The sequence below is a fragment of the Paramormyrops kingsleyae genome, chromosome 3, assembly GCF_048594095.1.
Source record: "Paramormyrops kingsleyae isolate MSU_618 chromosome 3, PKINGS_0.4, whole genome shotgun sequence".
Lineage (NCBI taxonomy): Eukaryota > Metazoa > Chordata > Actinopteri > Osteoglossiformes > Mormyridae > Paramormyrops > Paramormyrops kingsleyae.
Window position 1 is genome coordinate 17,816,794 of NC_132799.1, and position 19,702 is coordinate 17,836,495.

Consider the following 19,702-nt stretch of genomic DNA (forward strand, 5'->3'; position numbering starts at 1 on the left):
AAAGTACGGCATCATGAGTTTGTCTTTCCATGCAAAATACAGCAACATCTGCTCAGTATAAACAGGGGAGGAGGGTCATTTCATTTCTCAGCTTAATTTGCTTATTTACTGCATCAGCAGTTTTTGCACTATGACATATGGCTCCTCCTGTGTAGAATTGAATAAATGGTGACAATATATTCATATCAATCCAATTAGATAACAAATTTATGTGCAACTTAATATATAATCGAGCACAAAATGATACAGATGTCTAAGCTTGAGGAGATTTGAACAGTCGTCTACCTTCGATTGCACAGATTTCTACTGGCAGGACAGAAGGACCTTATGTCACATGCAGAACATTGACACCTAGTGGCTATTTTCGTCTTTGCCGACAAGGCCAGAGATCCACAATCAAACCTTACTTGTTTGTTAGGAGCTTTTATAAAATGTTGATCAATGATGAATTTACATAGGGCCATCAATCTGCTTCTGACTACTTAGTCTGGCTAGGGTCACGGGGTACATCAGGACATGCTGAGTGATTATTAGACAGGAAAAAGCGAAAGGGGTAACCCTGGGGGCTGGGGAGGAGCCATCGTTAAAATTGATGCAAATTTAAATGGCAGATCTTAACTATGAATTTGTTTATTCTTTGTTACAGTGCCCTAAAAATATGGACATTACTCACCATCACACTAATTAAGTCATCTTCATGCAGTGTTAAAAGTGTCAAAAGTGACTGACGTCCTTACCATAGTGCCAGCCATTCAGCTTTCGTACCTGTGCAGGATTAACTATGTGGGCAGTTTGGCAACTCTGATTCACCTGAACATGTATCGAAGTATAGCACATATATAAGATGTTACTTAATAAAAACATCTCGAAGTATAGCACATATATAAATTCAAATACCTTAAATCCCAGGCTGTGGAATCTAGCAATTTTAGGCACCATTATGTCAGCAGAATATGCCGGTTATTACTAATTAAGTATTGCTCTTCCCCTTCTGGGTCCATGCATGTAGGGAGCCACACCCCCTCGTTACCTTGGCAATACACTGTCTAGTACAGAATATTCTATTGCTATATTAATTACAAATGGAGTGACACAAGTTGTGACTCTGATAGAAAATTATGTGCAATATGTAACCGAATGTGCAAGCAGAAGTGCGTAAAATCTGTGTTTGTATAAGGAAGGCACGCCTCTCGGCTCTTCTCTGTTCTGGCACCAAGTTGGTGGAATGAACTCCCCCTAGATGTCCGAACAGCTGAGTCACTGAATGTCTTCAAAAGACGACTTGAAACACACCTTTTCCAGAAATACCTGAATTAGCACTTCTGGCATTATACTCAGTTTTTTCCTTTTATAAAAAAAAAACGCACTTTCCCAACAGAGTATTAGATCGATGGTATTCATAGCCTTGGTTTTATTGAGCTAGTATCGGGAAAAATTCATTGTAGAGTCTTAAAGCACTTGTGTAAGTCGCTCTGGCTAAGGGCGTCTGCCAAATGCTGTAAATGTAAATGTACAATTCGTCTATGGGTAGCACCTGTGAAGGTAGCAAAAGATATTTAACCTGACTGTCTATACGCCGTAAACATCATGAAAACGCAATATAATTATAAGTTATAATAAGTTACATCCTAATCTAAAATAATAGCTCTAAATTTCATTACAGTAACTCCGAGGGCGCTCAACTGAAACTAGCCAAATGCCACAACAGGCACAAAATTACACAACTTGTTTTGTGAGCAGTATACATTAACTAATGTTAGCTAACCAGCTTATCCGAAACCCAAACAATAAATTCAAGACACAGGTAATACATCATCGCACAAGTTTGTTAGAGTTTTTTATTAAGTAACACCTAATACCTCGGAGGTATTACCTACTTATTGAATATACAAGTAAATAGTCGCGTTAAGGGAACGTCCCCTCTCACATCTGATTGGTTAATCTAATTGCCATTCAAGGTTTCTATTCGCTGTATTCTATTTCCGGGAGGAAGCATTTGTGGCTTGAGCTGGATATAATTGCAGTATGTCGGTCTATTGTGACAGGTTCAGCCAAAAAGGCATTCGTTTTCCAACGTAGTTTGTAGTCACTTTATCAGCTTATCGTCTGGATTTCTCACGAAATGTGGGTTTTTGGATACGGGTCCTTGATTTGGAAAGTTGACTTTCCTTACGAGGAGAAGCGAATCGGTTACATCAGGGGATTTAGTCGCAGATTTTGGCAGGGCAGTACTGACCATCGCGGGGTACCTGGACAGGTAAAGTAGACAGTAAATACAAAAATGTACGTCCAACTGACGCTGATCAGTCAGCATATCAGTCTGCATTTGAGGAAACCATATTTTACTCGACAGTAGTTCGTGATTTTTTTTTACCCAAATTTAACTATACTCTGTACTGTACTTCATCATGTAAATGTGTACATTGCTTCTCATTCTCTCGTAATAAATAGACGAGAATTCCCCGTATATTGATTATTATTTGCCATTTTAACTTTAACTTTCTCTTATCCATAGCCTGGCAGAGTAGTCACCTTGGTAGAAAACCCTGAGGTAAGGCTTTAAAAGGCTGTGTACTATTTCTGTACTGTCTTTATTTCACGACACAAGGCTCTCATGATGTAAATAACATGTTTATTTAGCTGCCCCTATTCATTTTGTTCTCTTATTAATTGGTTCTGAATTAGATTATGAAAATGACACAGGGCCAGTTGTCAAGGATATGACTATATTGTACAGTGACTAACCACAAATTTCTATATGTATCATACTTTTAACGCAATATAATTAATTCATTTATAGTCTTGTATTACATGGCTATAACCCTTCTCTGTCTAGTTTGGTTCTTTTCTTGTACCTGTGTTATAGTAACAACACAAGCTTAAGATAATTTAAGACTTTTGTGAGATGATTAGAAAATTATGGGTGCAAGATGATTGGCTGGAGCCAAACAACAAGGCAATGTTAATAAAAGACAAGAGCTTTGCGTTTTGGGAAGTCCTTTTGTGAAATTGATCTTTTTGCTGAGATTGGGCAGCCAGTACAACTTAAAAATGGAATGGAAAATTATGCTGGAATGGAAATTTATGCTTTCTTAGATTTTTTTATATGATGTATAACTGACCTCCTGATACTTTGCCTCCATATGTAGGGCTGCGTGTGGGGTGTTGCTTACAAATTGCCCTCAGGGAAAGAACAAGAAGTCAAGGACTTCCTGGACTACAGAGAAAAAGGAGGCTACAGGGTGATTAGTGCAATCTTTTATGACAAAGAGCCCCAGAGGGAGCCCTGTGAAACTCTAATCTACATTGGGACATGTGACAACCCTAACTACCTTGGCCCTGCTCCCTTGGAAAACATCGCCCATCAGATCCTCAGTTCTGTGGGACCCAGTGGCCATAACACGGAGTACCTGTTTGAGCTCGCTGATGCCATTCGGAACCTGTTACCAGAGGACTCAGACGAACACCTCTTCTCCCTGGAGCGAATCGTAAAAGAGCTACTCCAAAAAGCACAGGCCTTAGACCAGCCTAAATAGATCTAAAGTAGGCCAACTTGAGCCACATTTTTAGCTGACATCTACTTTATTTGTGTATCAGATTTGACTAAGGCTTAGAAAAGGACATCTGTGATGTCAGAATGCAGGGGTGACCTCAGGGACAGATCTAGGACTACATATAACCTGTGAGTCATGTTTTAGATTTTTACAACTATTTGAAAACTGACTCAGTGGTGCTTTCATTTTAATCATACCTAGTCATAATGAAATACTAGCAACAGGTTTTACTTGTAACATAGTTTAAAGTGAGAAATAGCAACACCTCTAGATTGGAGTTATTGCAGCAAATTTCTTGACATTCCTGAAAAACAGAACTGGAGGACTATTCTCTCAGATAAAACTCACATTTAGAAATTCACAATAATTATCTAGCCATCTTCTTCCAGCATAAGGCACAAGGCTGAGGCACATCTTGGATGGGATGCTAGTCTATTGCAGGGTACATACACAGTTATACACTATCGAAGGATGCAGCCCATGAATTCAGACACAGCCCTTGAATAACATAGAAAGGCCAGATAGCTGACCTGCATGTCTTTGGACTGTCAGAGGAAACCTGTACACACAGAGCATAAGTGGGAGTTGAACCCCTAGGCATGAAGGTGTGAGGCAACACTGCTATTCAAAATGTATTTAAAGCTGTATTTAGAACTTTATTACAGCTAATGTGGATCTCAAATGAATGCAGAATCTATTATGGAGAGCACACACTGTAATTTCCCCTATTTTTTGCTCCACCTTAAATTAATATTAGCACTTCGATATGCCGAGGCCCGCAAACTAGTATGCCACTTTCCATACATCGTGTATACTTTTCTTTTGTTCGGAATACTTATAGGTGTATATTGTCTTAATGTCAAAGTAAATGTAACTTGGGCATTAAAGTTTTGAAAAACAGCAGCTTAATATTTCATAGTGAATAATTTAAAAAAAAACCTTCCCCCGAAATAGCTTAATGACACAAATCATCCCACACGCATATATTTACACGTGTGTTATGTTTTAGGTAGTTACTGTTGCTAATTAACGCGAAGTGAAGTGTTTGACTTGGTTAAATAAATTATCCAATACCAGAAACACGTGTACGTGTAGTGTCCTTTTATCTGTAATTTTCTTTTTTTATAAACTACAACAAGGTTTTCAATAAGATATCGTGGTACACTACACACAACAACCGGAAAGGTCGTATGAATGCCAAGGCCTGATAGCACGCAGAGCCCGTAACCCGGATGTTGGGTCTACTTGACAGCTGTGTGTACCGGAAGTGGACGTGGCAGTTACCACACCACTTCCTGTTTGTAAGATGGCTAATGAACGGTAGCCAGCTGGTTCGTAAGTTGCAACGCCTCCGAAACTGAGGTGGCAAATAGCCTGATCGCCGTCCTTTGCGGAGGATAGCAATCAGTCAGCGGCGTAGGAGCAGGCGGCGGGCTTGCCCAGGCGGGGAGGGGAATGTACTTGGATACAATATTGGTGACATTTTTAGCGGCGCTGGAGGTGCTTCGCAATGTTACGGCGGGCAAAGCGGCATCGTCTCCTTTTACTGATGAAATCCCATTCAAAATCAATTGGCCTGGGGCCGATTTCGCACTGGTAAACGAATATGTGTATATGCATGACTGACCGTTAAGTCCGCGTGGCTACACTTGCAGCAAAAGGAAAAAAAAAAGATACACATGAACGTTCAAGGTGGTGAACGGATTTTCTGTTGTCGCATTGTGCATAAGCATTTTTTATGAATATACGATTAGTTCCGTGATGGCGCGCTTTAAATAAATGTTTCGTCGTTGTTTCAGTATGCCTTTATCTGTAGCAATTATTGCTTTCGATTACGCGAAAATATATTTTCTTTAAATCCAAGTCATGCACTTGTCAATAATTCAGGTTCCCTAATATGATGGATATTGTGTGTGAAATAAAAATGTCTCTAGCTGTTTAACTACGGTGATTAAATTTTTTTGCAGCCAACCTCGGGCGCACTGTACAAAGAAGATGACTTTCTTATTATGACTACCCCTGACAAGGAGCGGTATAAATGTCTGCTGCCTTCATTATCCGATGCCGATGAGGTGAGTTTTTGTTCCACAATACAAAATTCTGTTCACGTCAACGTTGCTTCTTGACACCTGTGATGAAAGGTTGTCAAATACATACCATGACGGACCAGTAGATGAGTAAGAAATAAATGCCCTGTATTTGTAGTTTTGCAAGTCGACACTGAATTCGGGCCCTTTTGTTCTTTATCCTTGGCTACACCTTGACTACTCAGAGTGAGGAAAAGCAGTACGGTGGACCCAGCCCGTCGGATCTGTTAGAACCACTGTTCAAACAGAGCAGTTGTTCCTACAGGGTAAGTTGAGCATTTGTCTTAAGCTGTCATTAACTTTGAATGCATTAATTATGTTGTTATTCAGATTGATTTTGGAGTGCAGTGTGAGGCTGTTTTGCTGATGGTGAGCTAGTCTTTAAGGCAGGTATGGACCTGTGGTTTACAGGTTGTAGACACTCCAGCAGTCTATGATACGAGTATCATACGTGTTTTATTGCATGGAGTTATGCTTGTTTCTATGCAGGGGTGGGCGATATAGCCTCAAAATTATATCACGATATTTCAAGGAAATTTACGATAATGATATTTATAACGATACAGGAAAAAAAAACACTTTTAAACGGTTTTTTGGTGATTGCACCTTGCAGGCAGCAGCATTTATTAGTGCAAATAAGGTAAAGGGCATTTTCCATCCATCTGCTCCAAGTGTGGATCTATTGCTGCAAGGTGCCACCAGCAGCATTACAGTGCAATAGCAGTGACAGAATTATATACAGTGACCAATATACAGAAGTCGAAAGTAAATAAAAAGTAGCCTAGGTAGTGTTTTGGAAATCGTAATTAAAACTATAGCTGCTTATCACTTTATTTTAACAATAACTAAAGTAACTTAACCTTATAACTCTTCAGGAGCCTGCACAATATTTTCACTTAATAAAATTAACCTCAAATTTTAAGTACCAATGTAAACAAACAGCACCTTCAGGTCAAATTGTAAACACTCAATGCTTATTAAAATAAAAAAAAAAAGCCGTCAACTTTTAACAGTTACCTTTTTTTTTTACACATTTCAATCAAATGAGGTAGAATATCAGTGCTGGAACTGTTGCATTGCCTCTGCTTTCTTGTGTAAACATATAATGGATATACCATGAAATGAGGTAAGTTAGAATGTCAGTGCTCCCATAGCGATGCCAGCACATGGAGAGGAGCAAGCGAATGAGTGAGTATTGTGCTGAAAAGAATGAGACTAATTAAATGCGGTATGTTTGGGCTTGTGTCTTTGTACGCGCTGTGGAACGTAAATGCATCAGGTCTCTATGTCATTTGATATTGCAATATGACACTACATTTTTTTTTTTTTTATCATGTAAAAATTTATACCGGTATTAGCGTGGATGGAATGATATGGCACAGTCCTAGTGTGAATCTTCAAGGCTGTTGCATGCTGTTTCAGACGCGTGGGATGGGCATAGATGTTGGTTTTTGGGATTGTTCTGATAGGTTAAGCTGTGGTCATGTGTTCCAGATTGAGTCTTACTGGACATATGAGGTCTGCCACGGGAAGCATGTGAGGCAGTACCACGAGGAAAAAGAGATGGGGCAGGTAAGGGAGGACAGAAGACGTGCTTTTGTTTTAACCACCACCCACCCCCTGAAGGTGAATCTACCATTTGAACTCCTCTGAGCCATGCTGGTGTTACACACTGCACCATACATCTGGTGTTACTTGAGAGATATACTTATGTGTTAAGGTTTAAAGTGGAATGCTCCCCCCATGAAACTGGCTTGAAATAAAATTATATGATGGGAATATTTTAAGGGTTTAAATGATCTTTTTAAGGGTGTATAGATAATGCAGAGGAAGTGAACAAAATCTGAACAGAGCATGACTTCAGGTACCTATTTTCTGCAGAAGATCAATATCCAGGAGTATTACCTTGGAGTGATCAAGAAGAGTGAGGCGTCTGCAGCGGGTGAGAGCTGGGGTCTGTGGAGTCTTTATGATACTGCTGATGCTTTTTTTTTTTTTTTCTCGTGGGGATGATGTGAGAGACGTGTATCTGTGTACATCATTACCCCTACAGGAACCGAAACTGAAACTGAGGCTGATTCTGAGAACACAGAGAGCCAAAAGGAGGTTGGTATAATAAAACGACAAAATACCCCCCCCCCCATTCCCTGCAGATCCATCCAAAATGAGAGACCTCAATATTCACTCGGTGACCATTTCGTCACTTTCCCCTCTATTGGCATTCATCTGTCCTTCCCAATTTCCCCCAGGTGCCCACCAAGAACTTGGAGGGTCAGCTGACCCCCTACCACCCTGTGGAGATGGGCAACGGAACGCCCTGTGTGCTGAAGCAGAACCAGCCTCGCTCCACCTCTGTGCTGTATGTCTGCCACCCAGAGGCGAAGCACGAGATCCTTTCCATCGCGGAGGTGATCACATGCGAGTACGAGGTGGTCGTGCTCACCCCACTGCTCTGTGGGCACCCCCAGTACAGGTACGGGGGGCTGTGGATTGCTGCCTTGCTCCATGGGGCAAACGCACGGCAGCCTGGCCACTGAAATCAATACGTGTGCTGGAGTAATTGTTTTAAAATAGTGAATACCAGATGTGATATGTTTACCCTCTGTGTAGTGCACATACTGTACACACAGACACACACATACACACACACACACACACACACACACACACACACACACATATATATATGGGTGTTTTATACAGCTGAAACGAAACAGGCTGCACATTGGTAGAGAACATGTAACTAGTTGGGTGGTTGTTGTTGTTGTTCTTATTTCTATCCAAGTAGCAAAAGGAGTTAAATTGTTTCATTGTAAATTAAAGTGTTTGATAACTGAAGTGGTTCGTTTCAGTTTGCGCCCATGTGGATGGTCAGATTCTCTCTCTCTCTCTCTCTCTCTCTCTCTCTGCAGGTTCAAGAGCTCCCCGGTGAACGCCATCTTTTGCCAGGCTCTGTCCGACTCTCCTCTGCGACCCCAGCGCCTCTCCAAGTTTGACAGGGAGCAGGAGGAGCTGGTGAAGCCCCCTTTTAGCGCCCCTCCGGAGAGGGAGGTGAGAGGCAGGGAGGGGTGCTGGAGTTCTTCAGGACCATGTTTTAATCTTTATTTGAGCTGTATGACCGGCCTGTTGTTACCATAACCTTTGTCCATTGACTCTTGCCCTAACAGGAAGAGATGTCTCCTGTGAGGGAAGACCTCTTTTCCACCACTCACAAGCCTCTTGCAGTGGGTGGCCAGACGCAGGTTGCCGTGGGAACCACCCACATCTCCCGCCTGACAGATGAACAGCTAATCAAGGAATTCCTGAGCGGCTCATATTGTCTGCATGGGGTAAGCACAGGGCAATTTCTGATATTTATATAAGGCTGCATATGGACCTGGCCCGTTCACCCTGAAATGAAAGCAGTGAAGGAGACAACATGAAATCTAATACAGGAACCCCTAATTTATAAGTCCAATTTTAAGCTCGAAGCCAAGAAAGTCATTGTGTTATTCCTGAATTAAGGACTTGTTTCTTGTGTTCCAGGGAGTGGGTTGGTGGAAATATGAGTTCTGTTACGGGAAACATGTTCACCAATACCATGAGGTACAACTTATTTTTTTCTACATTAAACCTCAACATTTCATGTATGGGGTGTCTTAATGATCACCAGCAGAGGGGATTTACCATTACATTTTCAAATGTGGTTCTTTCAAGGTTGCATTATTATATAAAATTTAAAGTTTGTATTTTATAAAATTTTGCCCCAGATTATTATTATTATGATGCATGGCTGTAATGTCACTGAAACCAACTGTTGTTTCACTAAATGTTAATGTTGTGATTAACCGGTAGACTGTATGTTTAGCTGGTGGGATGTTGGCTGGGGGTTGAGTATCAGATGGACCCGTCTGAATACAGCTCATCCTGTGTGTTCTAGGACAAAGAGCAGGGCAAGAACATCGTGGTTGTGGGCAGCTGGACCCTGGAGGCCCACCTGGAGTGGGCCCAGAAGAACGTCGCTCGCTCCTATGCGCTGAAAGAGGATGGTGTCCAGAAAGTGAAGTATGCCCCCCCCCCCCACACAGTCCCTGTCCAGGTGTCTGTGAGGCGTCTGGGGGCTTTTCCTCTGTTTGTCTGTCTGAACTGCTGGTTTCTGGGTGGGTCCTACTTAAGATCCCGCATTAGCCTCCATTGCTGCCAGTGTGTGCACTACGAGTGCCTATCAAATATTTACTTTCTCTCTTCATTCCTACGTCCTTGAAAACCTGCTGTTAAAATGTTCATTCTGACTCTCTCACCACCAGGAAGTGACACAGGCCTTCCAGCAGGTGGTGTTTACACTGACCTCTGACACACACACACACACACACACCCTTGCACTTTTTCCTTGTAGGTTGGTATCGCATTTTTACGGCCAGGGGGACATGTGTGACTTGACTGGGAAGCCGAGACAGGTCATCGTCAAGCTTAAGTGAGTCACCAGCAGCTGTTAGGCTAAAAAAATAATTAAAAACCCTTTTTTTAAAAAAAAGTCTTAAAAAGGAAAATATCTCCACGACCCCCCTCAGGTGCAAAGAGTCGGAATCCCCCCACGCTGTAACTGTTTACATGCTGGAGCCTCAGACCTGCCAGTACATCCTCGGGGTAAGGATCCGGTTTTCAGGGGCCACACCAGTACCAGTTACCTGCATCTGAGCTCCCAGTGAGGGTCTGTCCTCTAACTAGGATCCGCTTCTGTTTTCTCCACCAGGTGGAGTCTCCAGTCATCTGCAAGATCTTGGACACGGCAGATGAGAACGGCCTTCTGTCAATTCCCAGCTAACTGGAGGGAGGGGGGAGGAAAGTAAATAAGCAGGAAAGGGGAAGAGGGGAATGTGGACCTGAGGGGGGGAATGAGGGTGTTTTTGAGCTGTAGGTGTCGGAAGGTGGTCTCCCATACGGCTCTGTGGGGAGGAGGCACAAATGAGTCACCTTCCCGGCCACCTGTCCCGAGAGCCCCGCCCTTTGTGCTAAGCCCCGCCCACCACACTGCCTCTCTCCTTGGAGAAGCAGCGTAAGTCCAGGCTGTGGAAATGAACGCCGCGGCAGGGAAACAAACAGCCCAGCTCTGCCTTTAGCATTCAGAAACTGATTGAAGTGTTTTGATTTTTCCTCAAGTGCTGGAAATAGCAAAGGAAATTATTGAAAGTTATGTTTTTAGAAGACTAGAGGTGGTATCGTTCTGCTGACACTCAACTGGAGTCATTCAGACAGGAATCAAGGAAGACATTAAGTTTTTTGCGCCATGTTTTGTATTTTTAAAAATTCTGTATTTATTTTTGCTAAGCTGGGCTGGTTAAATGTTTATCTGAGCACTAGAATCTGGTGATGATGATTTTTCCCCCTGACTTAAGAAGATGAAGACTTGGAAATGAATAAACCTTCAGAATAAAGAAAATGAAATATTTTAATGTTCAAAGCTAGAGAAATGGATTAATGTCACGCATCCCCAAGATAAAACTGAATAAAACCCATTGGGAAAATGTTTTTAAATCTCAACGTCTCTCTTTGTTTCTATTGAGGAAACCCAACAAATGTTTTTTTAAGGTGAGGTATTATCTATAGGGAAGACTGATGCTATTCTTTGGGTATTTCCCCTGCACTAATAAAATTGGAGAACAATTCAAATGGCTCATTATAACAATAATGTCAAAGTAGCCAGGGAATATGGATCGGCAGGTTTTGAAAAGTACACTAGGTGGTGCCAGACACATTTTGAACAACTTGACTTGGAGGCTATACAAAAATACGCCAACATAAGTATGTATCATATATATGTTTGTCCCAAAATTCTAGCATTTTACTCAATATACTTTATAGTTTACAACTTAACCAGAAATATTTTTGTAGCTGTAAGTTGCATATCCCACCAAAAAATGTGTTACACGATCTTTAGTATGACAAAGTCGTTCAGTTCATTTCCTTTCCCTGCATCCAGTCATCCTACTTAATCTGAGTTTTGGGGTTATTGCATTGAGGGTTATTGACCTCTATTGATACAGATGTGTTGTAAACACGTTCACCTTATTTGTACCATTCAATGCAAACTTTTCACATAATTTCACATTATTTTACCTTTAAAAAAGTGTAAAAAGGGAGATTAAGGAGAGAGCCAAAAAGAATTGCACTTGAAATACATTTAATACCTTATAAAACGTATGAGACTCTCACAAATACAGCATCTTTCATGAGAAAAAAGACAATCTCAAAGTCACACTATGAAAAATGTAAGATCAGTCTAAAAATAGAGTTCTGCCCTTCTGTGTAATAATGCAAAGGTGCTGCTTTGGGAATTTAACATCTGCCGGTTGCGTTGTCTTTTCTTTGAACAAATTTGATGGCTTTCCCACTTTCTCTTCCTCATCAGAGAGCCTGTGAAACCAAACAATGAAACAAGAAAATAGTTCTTGTTTTGTTTATAGTTACTTGTCGTGTTAAAATCGTGCAGAGCACATAGCAAACGTGTCACTTTTGAGGAAAGTGCCATTTGTGGTCTCTTATTCTTTTCCCCACCTTAATCCACTTCCCCTCCACATCAGAATGACCCCACAGATCAGTCAAACAGAGGGCATGGGGATCTGACGGACAGAAGTGCTCTCGAAGTCCTGCAGCGCCTCCTGGTGGGTGTGGTAGTGCATGGCAACATAGGATTTGGCAAAACCAAAGGCAGAGTTGACAGGCAGCAGGCTGTTTGGCGAGCTGGGCCCCTCCGAAGGGCTGCTGTTGTAAATGCTGTAGTAGGGCTCGATCCGTGTGTTGATGGGCGTGGAGCTGCTGGGCGGTCGGGTCTGGCGCACCGTGGTGGCCCGGGGGCTGGGCGCACTCTCACGAGCGCAGCTGGGCCCGCAGGCCTGGTCCACCAGCCGCCGCCGTGGCTTGGGCGAGAGCACATAGGCCGAGTTGGTCTCGTGGTGCGAGGACTTGTTGCGGTTTGCTTCCAGGCTGCCTTTGCCAACGGCGCGCAACCGGGTCTTACGGCCGCAGCAGGGCACGCCCAGCGCCACGCACTGAAGGCACCAGAGCCCACGGCGGCGCAGCCCAGCGCTGTTGCGTGAGTACACAAAGGGGTTGATGCCCGACTTGAGGAAGACGAGGGTGAAGCCGCACAGCTGGAACTGGTAGAGTGCGAAACCACCTCCAGGCGCCAGTACGTCACGTGCCAGCGAGATGGCCATGGGGAGGCAGCAGAACAGCAGGGAGAAGACGATCACCACGCAGGTGGCCACCGCCCGCGAGTCCTTAGCCGTGGCCAAGTTGACGGAGGAAGCCAACTGGCAGCAGGGGTTCCCAGGAGCCCCGGCTTGGGCCTGGGGGCCCCTCCGGGTGTAGGGGTGCGTCTGGACATGCTGCAGCTTGTTATAGGCCTGGTTTCGGTACAGGGCGGGCACCGGAACGGCGCACTGCATGCCCTCAAAGCCCGTGGCAATGATGGGAGGCGGGCGGGTGGCATCCACAGTGATCACAGGGCACTTACGGACCTGCGCATTCCTCCGCAGCGCCCGGGCGATCATCACATAGGAGAGCGAGACGATGCCCACACAGAAGATGAAGTCAGCCAGGTACAGGCAGAGCGTGGCTCGGCCCTCACCCCCAACCAGGCCGAGTCGGGGCAGGCAGGGCCTGGACGTCCAGGGGTGGGCTCGCAGGGTGACAAGCGCGGCCAAAGCGAAGCTGGCTGCCCACAGCAGACCGGTTAGGGCCAGAGTGCAGGGCAGCGAGGCTGTGCGGTTGGGCTGCTGGCCCAGGACCATGCGTAGCCGGTGAAGGGCGATTACCGCCACGGTCTTCAGCGACATGATGATGAAGCCAGAGCTGGTCAGGTGGAAAGCAAAGCAGAACTCCTTGGAGACACCACTGGCCCCGCCCCCGGCGTCCAGGAAGAGCACCAGGGCAAACATGGGTGTCGTCACACAGCAGACAAACAGGTCACAAAAGGACAGGTTGAGGATCATGAAGTCGAAGTTGGTGCGAAACTTGCGGAAGGCCGGGTCGAAAAAGGAGAGAAACACCACGAGGTTCCCATAGGAGCCCAGACAGAAGATGAGGATGAGGAGGAGGGAGCAGGACACCAGCGTGGCCGTGTGGATCAGGGCCCACTTGGGGGACGGCACGGGGCCAAAGCTGCCGTTGTGCACCTCCGGCTGCACGATGCTCGCCAGCTCAGAGGGTAGCTTGGTGGTGTTCATCGTACAGGGTGGCCTCTGTGTGTCAGAGTAACATTGAAATTCCCATGGATGCTCTGGATTGATACTTCCCAAGGTCACCAAGGTCTGCCCTGGCTTTTTCGAGTCCACAGCAAACACCAGTTTGGTATGCGCAAGAAGGTCTGGAAGACAGCAGGAACGCAAACACTGTATCAGAGATTACAACCATTTCCTTTTAGAGCAGCCCGATGAGTGCATGACCATACACAATGAGAAGCAATCTCAAATTAATATATTAGCACTAATTAGTTGTTCATAGGGGCGATGTATGTGTTTGGGTTCTCATGATGACACAGGTAAGATGGGGCACAAATTCCCCCACCAGGCCAATAACGGATTCTTCAGGCAACAGTCACAAATTGTACCTTTAAAGGTTGTTTGGACTGGATTATGATCATTTCTGAGATCACAGTCACATAATTTAACTGTTTCTCAAAATAAATAAATCCACTGGCCGTACTAAGGACCATTTGGCGTTCACCAGATGTGCAATACCAAAGAGAATTCTAGGTACGTTTTTACGACGATAACGTGCACGCATGGGTGTCTACCTACCTATGGTTATGTAATCGGTCTTTATGAGTTCATGTTATGGTGGTGTGAAGGAAAGTGCAAAAGAAAAAAAAAATCAAGCAAACAGATAACGGTACGCACTAATTTACTGCTGTCCTGTTTGCATTACCAACTGATTAAATTAAACGCGAGTAGAAACGAATATTACCGTAACACAATGTGGTAAATATTAATTCATTATTACCACGTGCGCTAAGAATTATTGCGGCACATAATCTGAACCATTTGTATTACTATGATTCTGATGCTTATTATTGGCAGTAGGCTAGTACGAAATAATAATAAAACGAGAACAATATTTAATTATAATAAAAGATTTTATGTAACAGACTAGTCAACTATAGTATTCATTAGCAATAAATGTACTTACCATTAAGACCTCGAAATGAGCCATTTTACAGAACAGAGACGCATACAATGTGAAATGTTTCTTTTATCGTGCAGAGATGTATTTCAGTCGCCTATCGTCCCCCCACCCTCGTCTCTCATGCGGAGGACGGCAGCTGCTGTATCCGTTTGCTGTAACAGACTGAGCCCGGATTCAGCCTCCGCCTCATCCGTACAGCCCGAAAAGCCGAGCTGAAAAAGCGTGTGCGGATGCCTGAGAAAAGATGTAGAAATCAGAAATGGGGGAGGGTGGGGGGTACAGGAGATGGAGGCAGAGAGGAGGGGGTGGGGTTGTCTCTCGGGTCAATACACAAGCAAACAAGCTCATATTTCTGGAGTTTAACGCTGCAGTGATGGTTGCTTTCTTCTGTTTTTAATCGCCTGCGCTTGCATGAAAACTATACCTTGACTATATCATGGGTTTATCTAATATAGTATGCTAGGTGGAAAAGTAAGGATGAAACAAACAGTAGATGCAATTCGATCGGATAAAAACTGACGGACAGACGAAGGTAACCCCGCCCCCTCATCCTCTCTCTCCTTCCCAGTGTCTTTCTATACCTCCACCTGACAGGAATAACACAAGTTATGTACACTCTCTTGTCTATTCCGGTCCGTGCTTGGTCAAACTAGCTCTCAGAATGAAAAGTGCAGCAATGAGAAGGAATGGGGAAAGCAGGTTACCCTGGAAACAGGGAAAAAAATGACAGCTGGACGGGGCCTGGGGCTTGGCTTGAAATATATGTGTATCTACTGTATGTTCTAATTCACTCATTTCCTATTCATATTCTCAAGCAACAAGTGTAGAAAATACAATTGTTTTTCTTTTCATTAAGATTTTAAGCCTCATGTCTTCAGACTTGAAGGGCATAAAGATATTAACCATGCTTGAAAGGTCTATAAACAAAATATGACTTTGTGCCTTGTGCTAGGCTCCAGGACCCCAGCGAACCTGACCAAAATAATTCACTCTGATGGACAGATGTCCAAGTTCTTTTTTGCCAAGGGTGCAAGAGCTCCACTGCCGCCTTTCCCCTTCTCTCCAATTTGATCTTCAACAAAACTGGCACATGGTGCCAAGATTTGACTGTAAAGGTGATGCACTTCATCAGTCTTTGGCAGGGAGAGTGTAATCACAGATCACGGAGTAGAGGATATCTCATGTGGAAAAGATGACAAAGTCATCACTACAATACTTATGAATAAACAAATTACACGTAAAAGTGCAGAAATAAAAGCTTTAATTCATATGGAAGTCATTAAAAGATGAACACTAGACAGGGACTTTGATTCAAGGAAACAGCTTAGAGATTGGGATTCAGGTCATGAATTTCGGACTGAACCAAGAGGCTGAAGAGCAGCAGATCACCATGGGAACAGGAGAGGAGAGCGTTTTAAAGCGCTCTCTCTCTCTCTCTGTCCCCAGCTCAATGCATACCCCAGTCAGCACCTGGGGGGGGGGGGGGTCCCTAATACCTCAGATTTGGATAGCTCTCAAATTACCAATATTAGGCGCTATGTTGACGTACTTTCGTTGGCTAAATCTGTAAACCAGTTGATTATATCAGCACTTAACAGATAGAGAAATGCTCGACATTCAATGTATTACACTGCTGAACTGAATTATCTGTAAAATTTGCATTAACCTAACGTTTAAAAGAAAGAATATGAAGCTAACTCTGAGGTCACACATTACAATAAGAAGAGACATTCAAAATACGGCAAAAGCTTCCCTGAGTTTGCTGTTCCCAGAGAGAAACCCAACCTCAGTACACCAACAGATGCTACAGGAGGCCTCAGACTTTGTTACAAACAACCCTTTTATTGGCGCATTAAATATAAGTAAACATAACATCTAAAAACCATCCCAGCTTTGGCACTACACTATAGTGGTTCTGATTCTGTAAAGTATCACACTTCGTGAGGTGCTAAGCTGAACTGGATTCAAAACTGCAGTGAAGATTACCCCCCCCCCCCCCTGCCCCTCTGACTCCCACCCCCAAAATAAAGAATCTGACAAGGAATCCCCTCCTCTCTCAGTGAAGTGACAATGATGATGACGGGATAGGTGAGAAGAGGAGCAGGAGTCTACGTGAAGGCCGGTTCCTAGAGGAACATTTCAGTCACGTGCTGCAAGAAGCACAACACGGTGGGCAGAGCAGAGGCAGGCACGCTCTCACGTGCTCACACAAGCTCACGCACACACATACCCTGTCAGGCTTGTCACGTGCACGCCCACAACAACCAAATTTAAATCATTAATATCATTGTGTAATAAAAAGCACTTCAAAAAATAAATATGCATCTGTGTCTTTATGCCATATACATGTAATATACACACATTACTACATATGTACATATTATATATATAAAATAAACACACAAATGTCTTTGTGCACGTTTGAAGTAATAAATGAGAGTGCATGTGTATGTGTGTGTGCGTGAAAATAAAAAAAAATAAAACTGCTACGATGGCATTTGTGGCAAGTAAACGACTCCAGCGGACTGACTAAAGGTGATGTTCTCTCGGACAGAGCGATGAGGGTGAATGGGCCACGTGATGGAGCTGGGGGTCTTTGAGGTCTTTGAAAAGGGGTATGTGGGAAATCCATAGGTGAGGTTTCCAATCACTCTGCACCCATGCAAAAAAAAAAAACTGTACAATAATATTACAAATTGCAGGCAAATCCATCCTGCTTCGGTTTACCTTAAATATTAAGTATATTAGAAATGTATACACGTGCTAAATAGATAAACAAAAACAACCCCGCCCACACCCCACCCCCCACCCCCACCCCCATTTGGCTAGGTTCTATCAAGCTTCTCTTGTTCACACAGCGGGGTCAAATGTGTCCGCAGTCAGTCACAGAACAGCCCGGAACCCTTAAGAACTGAAGATATCTTCTGACTTCATTGGTTCCATCATCTTCCATTAAAAAAAAAAAAAAAAATCTGGATGGGTGAGACACTGTCTCTGTGCTCTAGGATCAGAAAGAAACAGGAAGTCAACAGCAAACCCTGATATTCCACACCTCTGGACATCTGGATGTCAGCTGCTGTGAGGAAACCTGGGCTAGGCGTAGTAGCAGGGGGAGACCAGCAGGTCGGTCAGCACCAGGAGCTGGTCATCGGTGAACTGCTGCTTGTGCTCCTGCCAATTGTCATGATGAGTGCGCCGGAAGTTTGAAAGGGTTTTCTTCACCGTCATCTAAGTTCGGAGGAGGAAGAGAATGAACGTGATGTGTTGGGAGAAAGAAAGAAAAAGGAAGCAACAAGAGCTAAAACAAAAAATAAAAACGCTCACTGGACTCGCCCACTGTTACACTTCTGTACACCCGAAAACATCAAACCACTAAGACCTCAGCCAGCTATGAGTCTCCTCACTAGCCCCACCCTTGTGGTGTGTTGTGGTATTGCTCCGTCCTCCTGTACCTCTATGGGCTGGGTGTCGTTGAGGTGGGCACTCATGTCCATGAGCAGCTGGGGCATCCAGGTGGGAACGTCATACGGGCTGGAGAGGATGCAGGCGCTGAGGCCGAGGACCCCAGCATGTCGACGGACCAGGTCTAGGAAAGTACATGGGAAAGAACTCCATAAAGTTTCTCTACCGTTCCAAGTAAATCTATGCATCTAAATCCTGAGGAATATGCTGCGATAGGGTGGAGTGGGATATGCGAACAGGGAAATGTTTAAGGTGTGTAAACAGCAATGTGTTAAAAGTAGTGTGTGCTTTATTGGGAAAGAGTGCAGGGAAGCCAGCGACAGCATGCTGTGTTTGTGCAACGATTGATGACATCGCTAGCACCCCCTACCTGCCGAGGGGATGGTGTCCATCGCGGAGCCTGGCTCCCGCCTCCTCCTCTTGGGCAGCCGCGTCTTACACAAGGCCTCGAAGCGTGCCTGCATGGGGCCGTCCATGCACAGGAAGTTGCACTGCAGGAAGCCGCTGAGGGTGGTGGCCGCCATCTCTCTCACCTGAGCGGGCAAGTGACACAGCAGCGGCTCAGTGAAACGCCGCTCCCCCCCCCCCCCAGATTCCTCAACCTCATAATACTTCCTATTTTTTTCATTTATAAAACCACAGAGCTCTTTTAATCTCAGCCTCCTTGTTTTAGCGGATATTCCCTGCCTTTTATGCAGTGAAACTTTTTTTTCAAGCTTTGAACCTTTTTGTTTATCTTGCAAATCAAGTAACATTAACTAAACTAAATTAGACATAAGGGAAGGGAACCATCAGGCTACTGCCCTCATTTCCCAGCTCATACACCCCCCTCTCTCCTGTTATCTCCTCCATTACAGGACGCGGCCATTTCATCCACACACCCCCGGAAAAGGACACCTGCCAGCGCTGTTGACCCACAGTTACCAGTGTGGCCACCTGCAGGGCTTTAGTTTGGTGCTGGTGAATTTCAGTTTTTGTACAAATCATAAAGCCAGGGAACCAGTGTCAGCATCACACCCATCAATCTGACTGGTGCCAACAGAATCTGAAACTGCCCTGTGAGTCTGTGGAAAACCCAAACTGGAGTAAATCAGTATTTTTCTTGGCCCTGACTTCCCTTTGCTACATAACCTCAGCTGTCGTCTAATTGCATGCAGCTCTCTTTTGCATGCTTCTGGGAGAAAACAGCAGCTCTGGGACATGCCCATTGAAAAAGGCCACTATTTCACTGACACATGCACCTGGGAGTCATGAGGCTTCAGCCCTGGAAAGGAAATTAGCAGCATTCTGGCTTCCGCTAAATAATGAAATAAGTGCGAGACCATCAGAATCATCCGACTATCCTATTCTCTGCTGCCCCCGCCCCCTCAACCCCAACTTCAGCATCCATCCCTGCGTCACCAAGGCAACGGAACAGTACTGCATCCCATGGTT

General features: G+C 44.3%; 4 protein-coding genes across 7 annotated transcripts in view; 2 read left to right on the forward strand and 2 right to left on the reverse strand.

Annotated features, from left to right (window-relative positions):
- The first annotated feature begins 1,994 nt into the window (after window positions 1-1,994).
- Window positions 1,995-4,634, forward strand: chac2 (ChaC, cation transport regulator homolog 2 (E. coli)). The gene is made up of 3 exons (XM_023830274.2): window positions 1,995-2,257; window positions 2,516-2,551; window positions 3,150-4,634. Exons 1-3 carry the CDS (start codon window positions 2,123-2,125, stop codon window positions 3,534-3,536), a joined length of 558 nt encoding a protein of 185 aa, XP_023686042.1. The 5' UTR covers window positions 1,995-2,122; the 3' UTR covers window positions 3,537-4,634.
- A 143-nt stretch (window positions 4,635-4,777) lies between these two features.
- On the forward strand, window positions 4,778-11,149 carry erlec1 (endoplasmic reticulum lectin 1). Of its 3 annotated transcripts, none has more exons than XM_072709756.1 (14): window positions 4,778-5,150; window positions 5,522-5,626; window positions 5,827-5,907; window positions 7,136-7,213; window positions 7,523-7,595; window positions 7,695-7,747; window positions 7,891-8,114; window positions 8,554-8,692; window positions 8,809-8,970; window positions 9,167-9,226; window positions 9,561-9,685; window positions 10,017-10,094; window positions 10,192-10,267; window positions 10,374-11,149. In XM_072709756.1, exons 1-14 carry the CDS (start codon window positions 5,010-5,012, stop codon window positions 10,443-10,445), a joined length of 1,467 nt encoding a protein of 488 aa, XP_072565857.1. In that variant the 5' UTR covers window positions 4,778-5,009; the 3' UTR covers window positions 10,446-11,149. The 3 variants fall into 3 exon arrangements, with proteins under 3 accessions (XP_072565857.1, XP_023686039.1, XP_072565858.1); XM_023830271.2 differs by having other exon boundaries at window positions 7,523-7,583; XM_072709757.1 differs by lacking the exon at window positions 4,778-5,150 and adding an exon at window positions 5,224-5,246.
- Window positions 11,150-11,733: 584 nt separating this feature from the next.
- On the reverse strand, window positions 11,734-15,376 carry gpr75 (G protein-coupled receptor 75). The gene is made up of 2 exons (XM_023830260.2): window positions 14,810-15,376; window positions 11,734-13,988 (listed from the first exon to the last, which is right to left on the reverse strand). The coding sequence occupies exon 2, from the start codon at window positions 13,846-13,848 to the stop codon at window positions 12,220-12,222; it is 1,629 nt and encodes a 542-aa protein (XP_023686028.1). The 5' UTR covers window positions 13,849-13,988; window positions 14,810-15,376; the 3' UTR covers window positions 11,734-12,219.
- Window positions 15,377-17,620: 2,244 nt separating this feature from the next.
- psme4a (proteasome activator subunit 4a) overlaps window positions 17,621-19,702 on the reverse strand; it is a 36,401-nt gene continuing 34,319 nt past the window's right edge. For both annotated transcript variants that reach the window (XM_023830261.2, XM_023830262.2), the window contains 4 exons: window positions 18,639-18,801; window positions 18,259-18,392; window positions 17,895-18,034; window positions 17,621-17,807 (listed from right to left, as the gene is read on the reverse strand). In XM_023830261.2, coding sequence (XP_023686029.1) covers window positions 17,900-18,034; window positions 18,259-18,392; window positions 18,639-18,801 — 432 coding nt within the window. In that variant the 3' untranslated portion in view covers window positions 17,621-17,807; window positions 17,895-17,899. The remainder of the gene's footprint in view (window positions 17,808-17,894; window positions 18,035-18,258; window positions 18,393-18,638; window positions 18,802-19,702) is intronic.

Coding starts and splice junctions, on each gene's coding strand:
- chac2 (XM_023830274.2), top strand. CDS start 2,123: ATGTGGGTTTTTGGATACGGGTCCTTGATTTGGAAAGTTGACTTTCCT. Junction 2,258..2,515: donor ATCGCGGGGTACCTGGACAG/GTAAAGTAGACA, acceptor TCTTATCCATAG/CCTGGCAGAGTAGTCACCTT. Junction 2,552..3,149: donor CCTTGGTAGAAAACCCTGAG/GTAAGGCTTTAA, acceptor CTCCATATGTAG/GGCTGCGTGTGGGGTGTTGC.
- erlec1 (XM_072709756.1), top strand. CDS start 5,010: ATGTACTTGGATACAATATTGGTGACATTTTTAGCGGCGCTGGAGGTG. Junction 9,227..9,560: donor ATGTTCACCAATACCATGAG/GTACAACTTATT, acceptor TGTGTGTTCTAG/GACAAAGAGCAGGGCAAGAA. Junction 9,686..10,016: donor GATGGTGTCCAGAAAGTGAA/GTATGCCCCCCC, acceptor TTTTCCTTGTAG/GTTGGTATCGCATTTTTACG.
- gpr75 (XM_023830260.2), bottom strand. CDS start 13,848: ATGAACACCACCAAGCTACCCTCTGAGCTGGCGAGCATCGTGCAGCCG.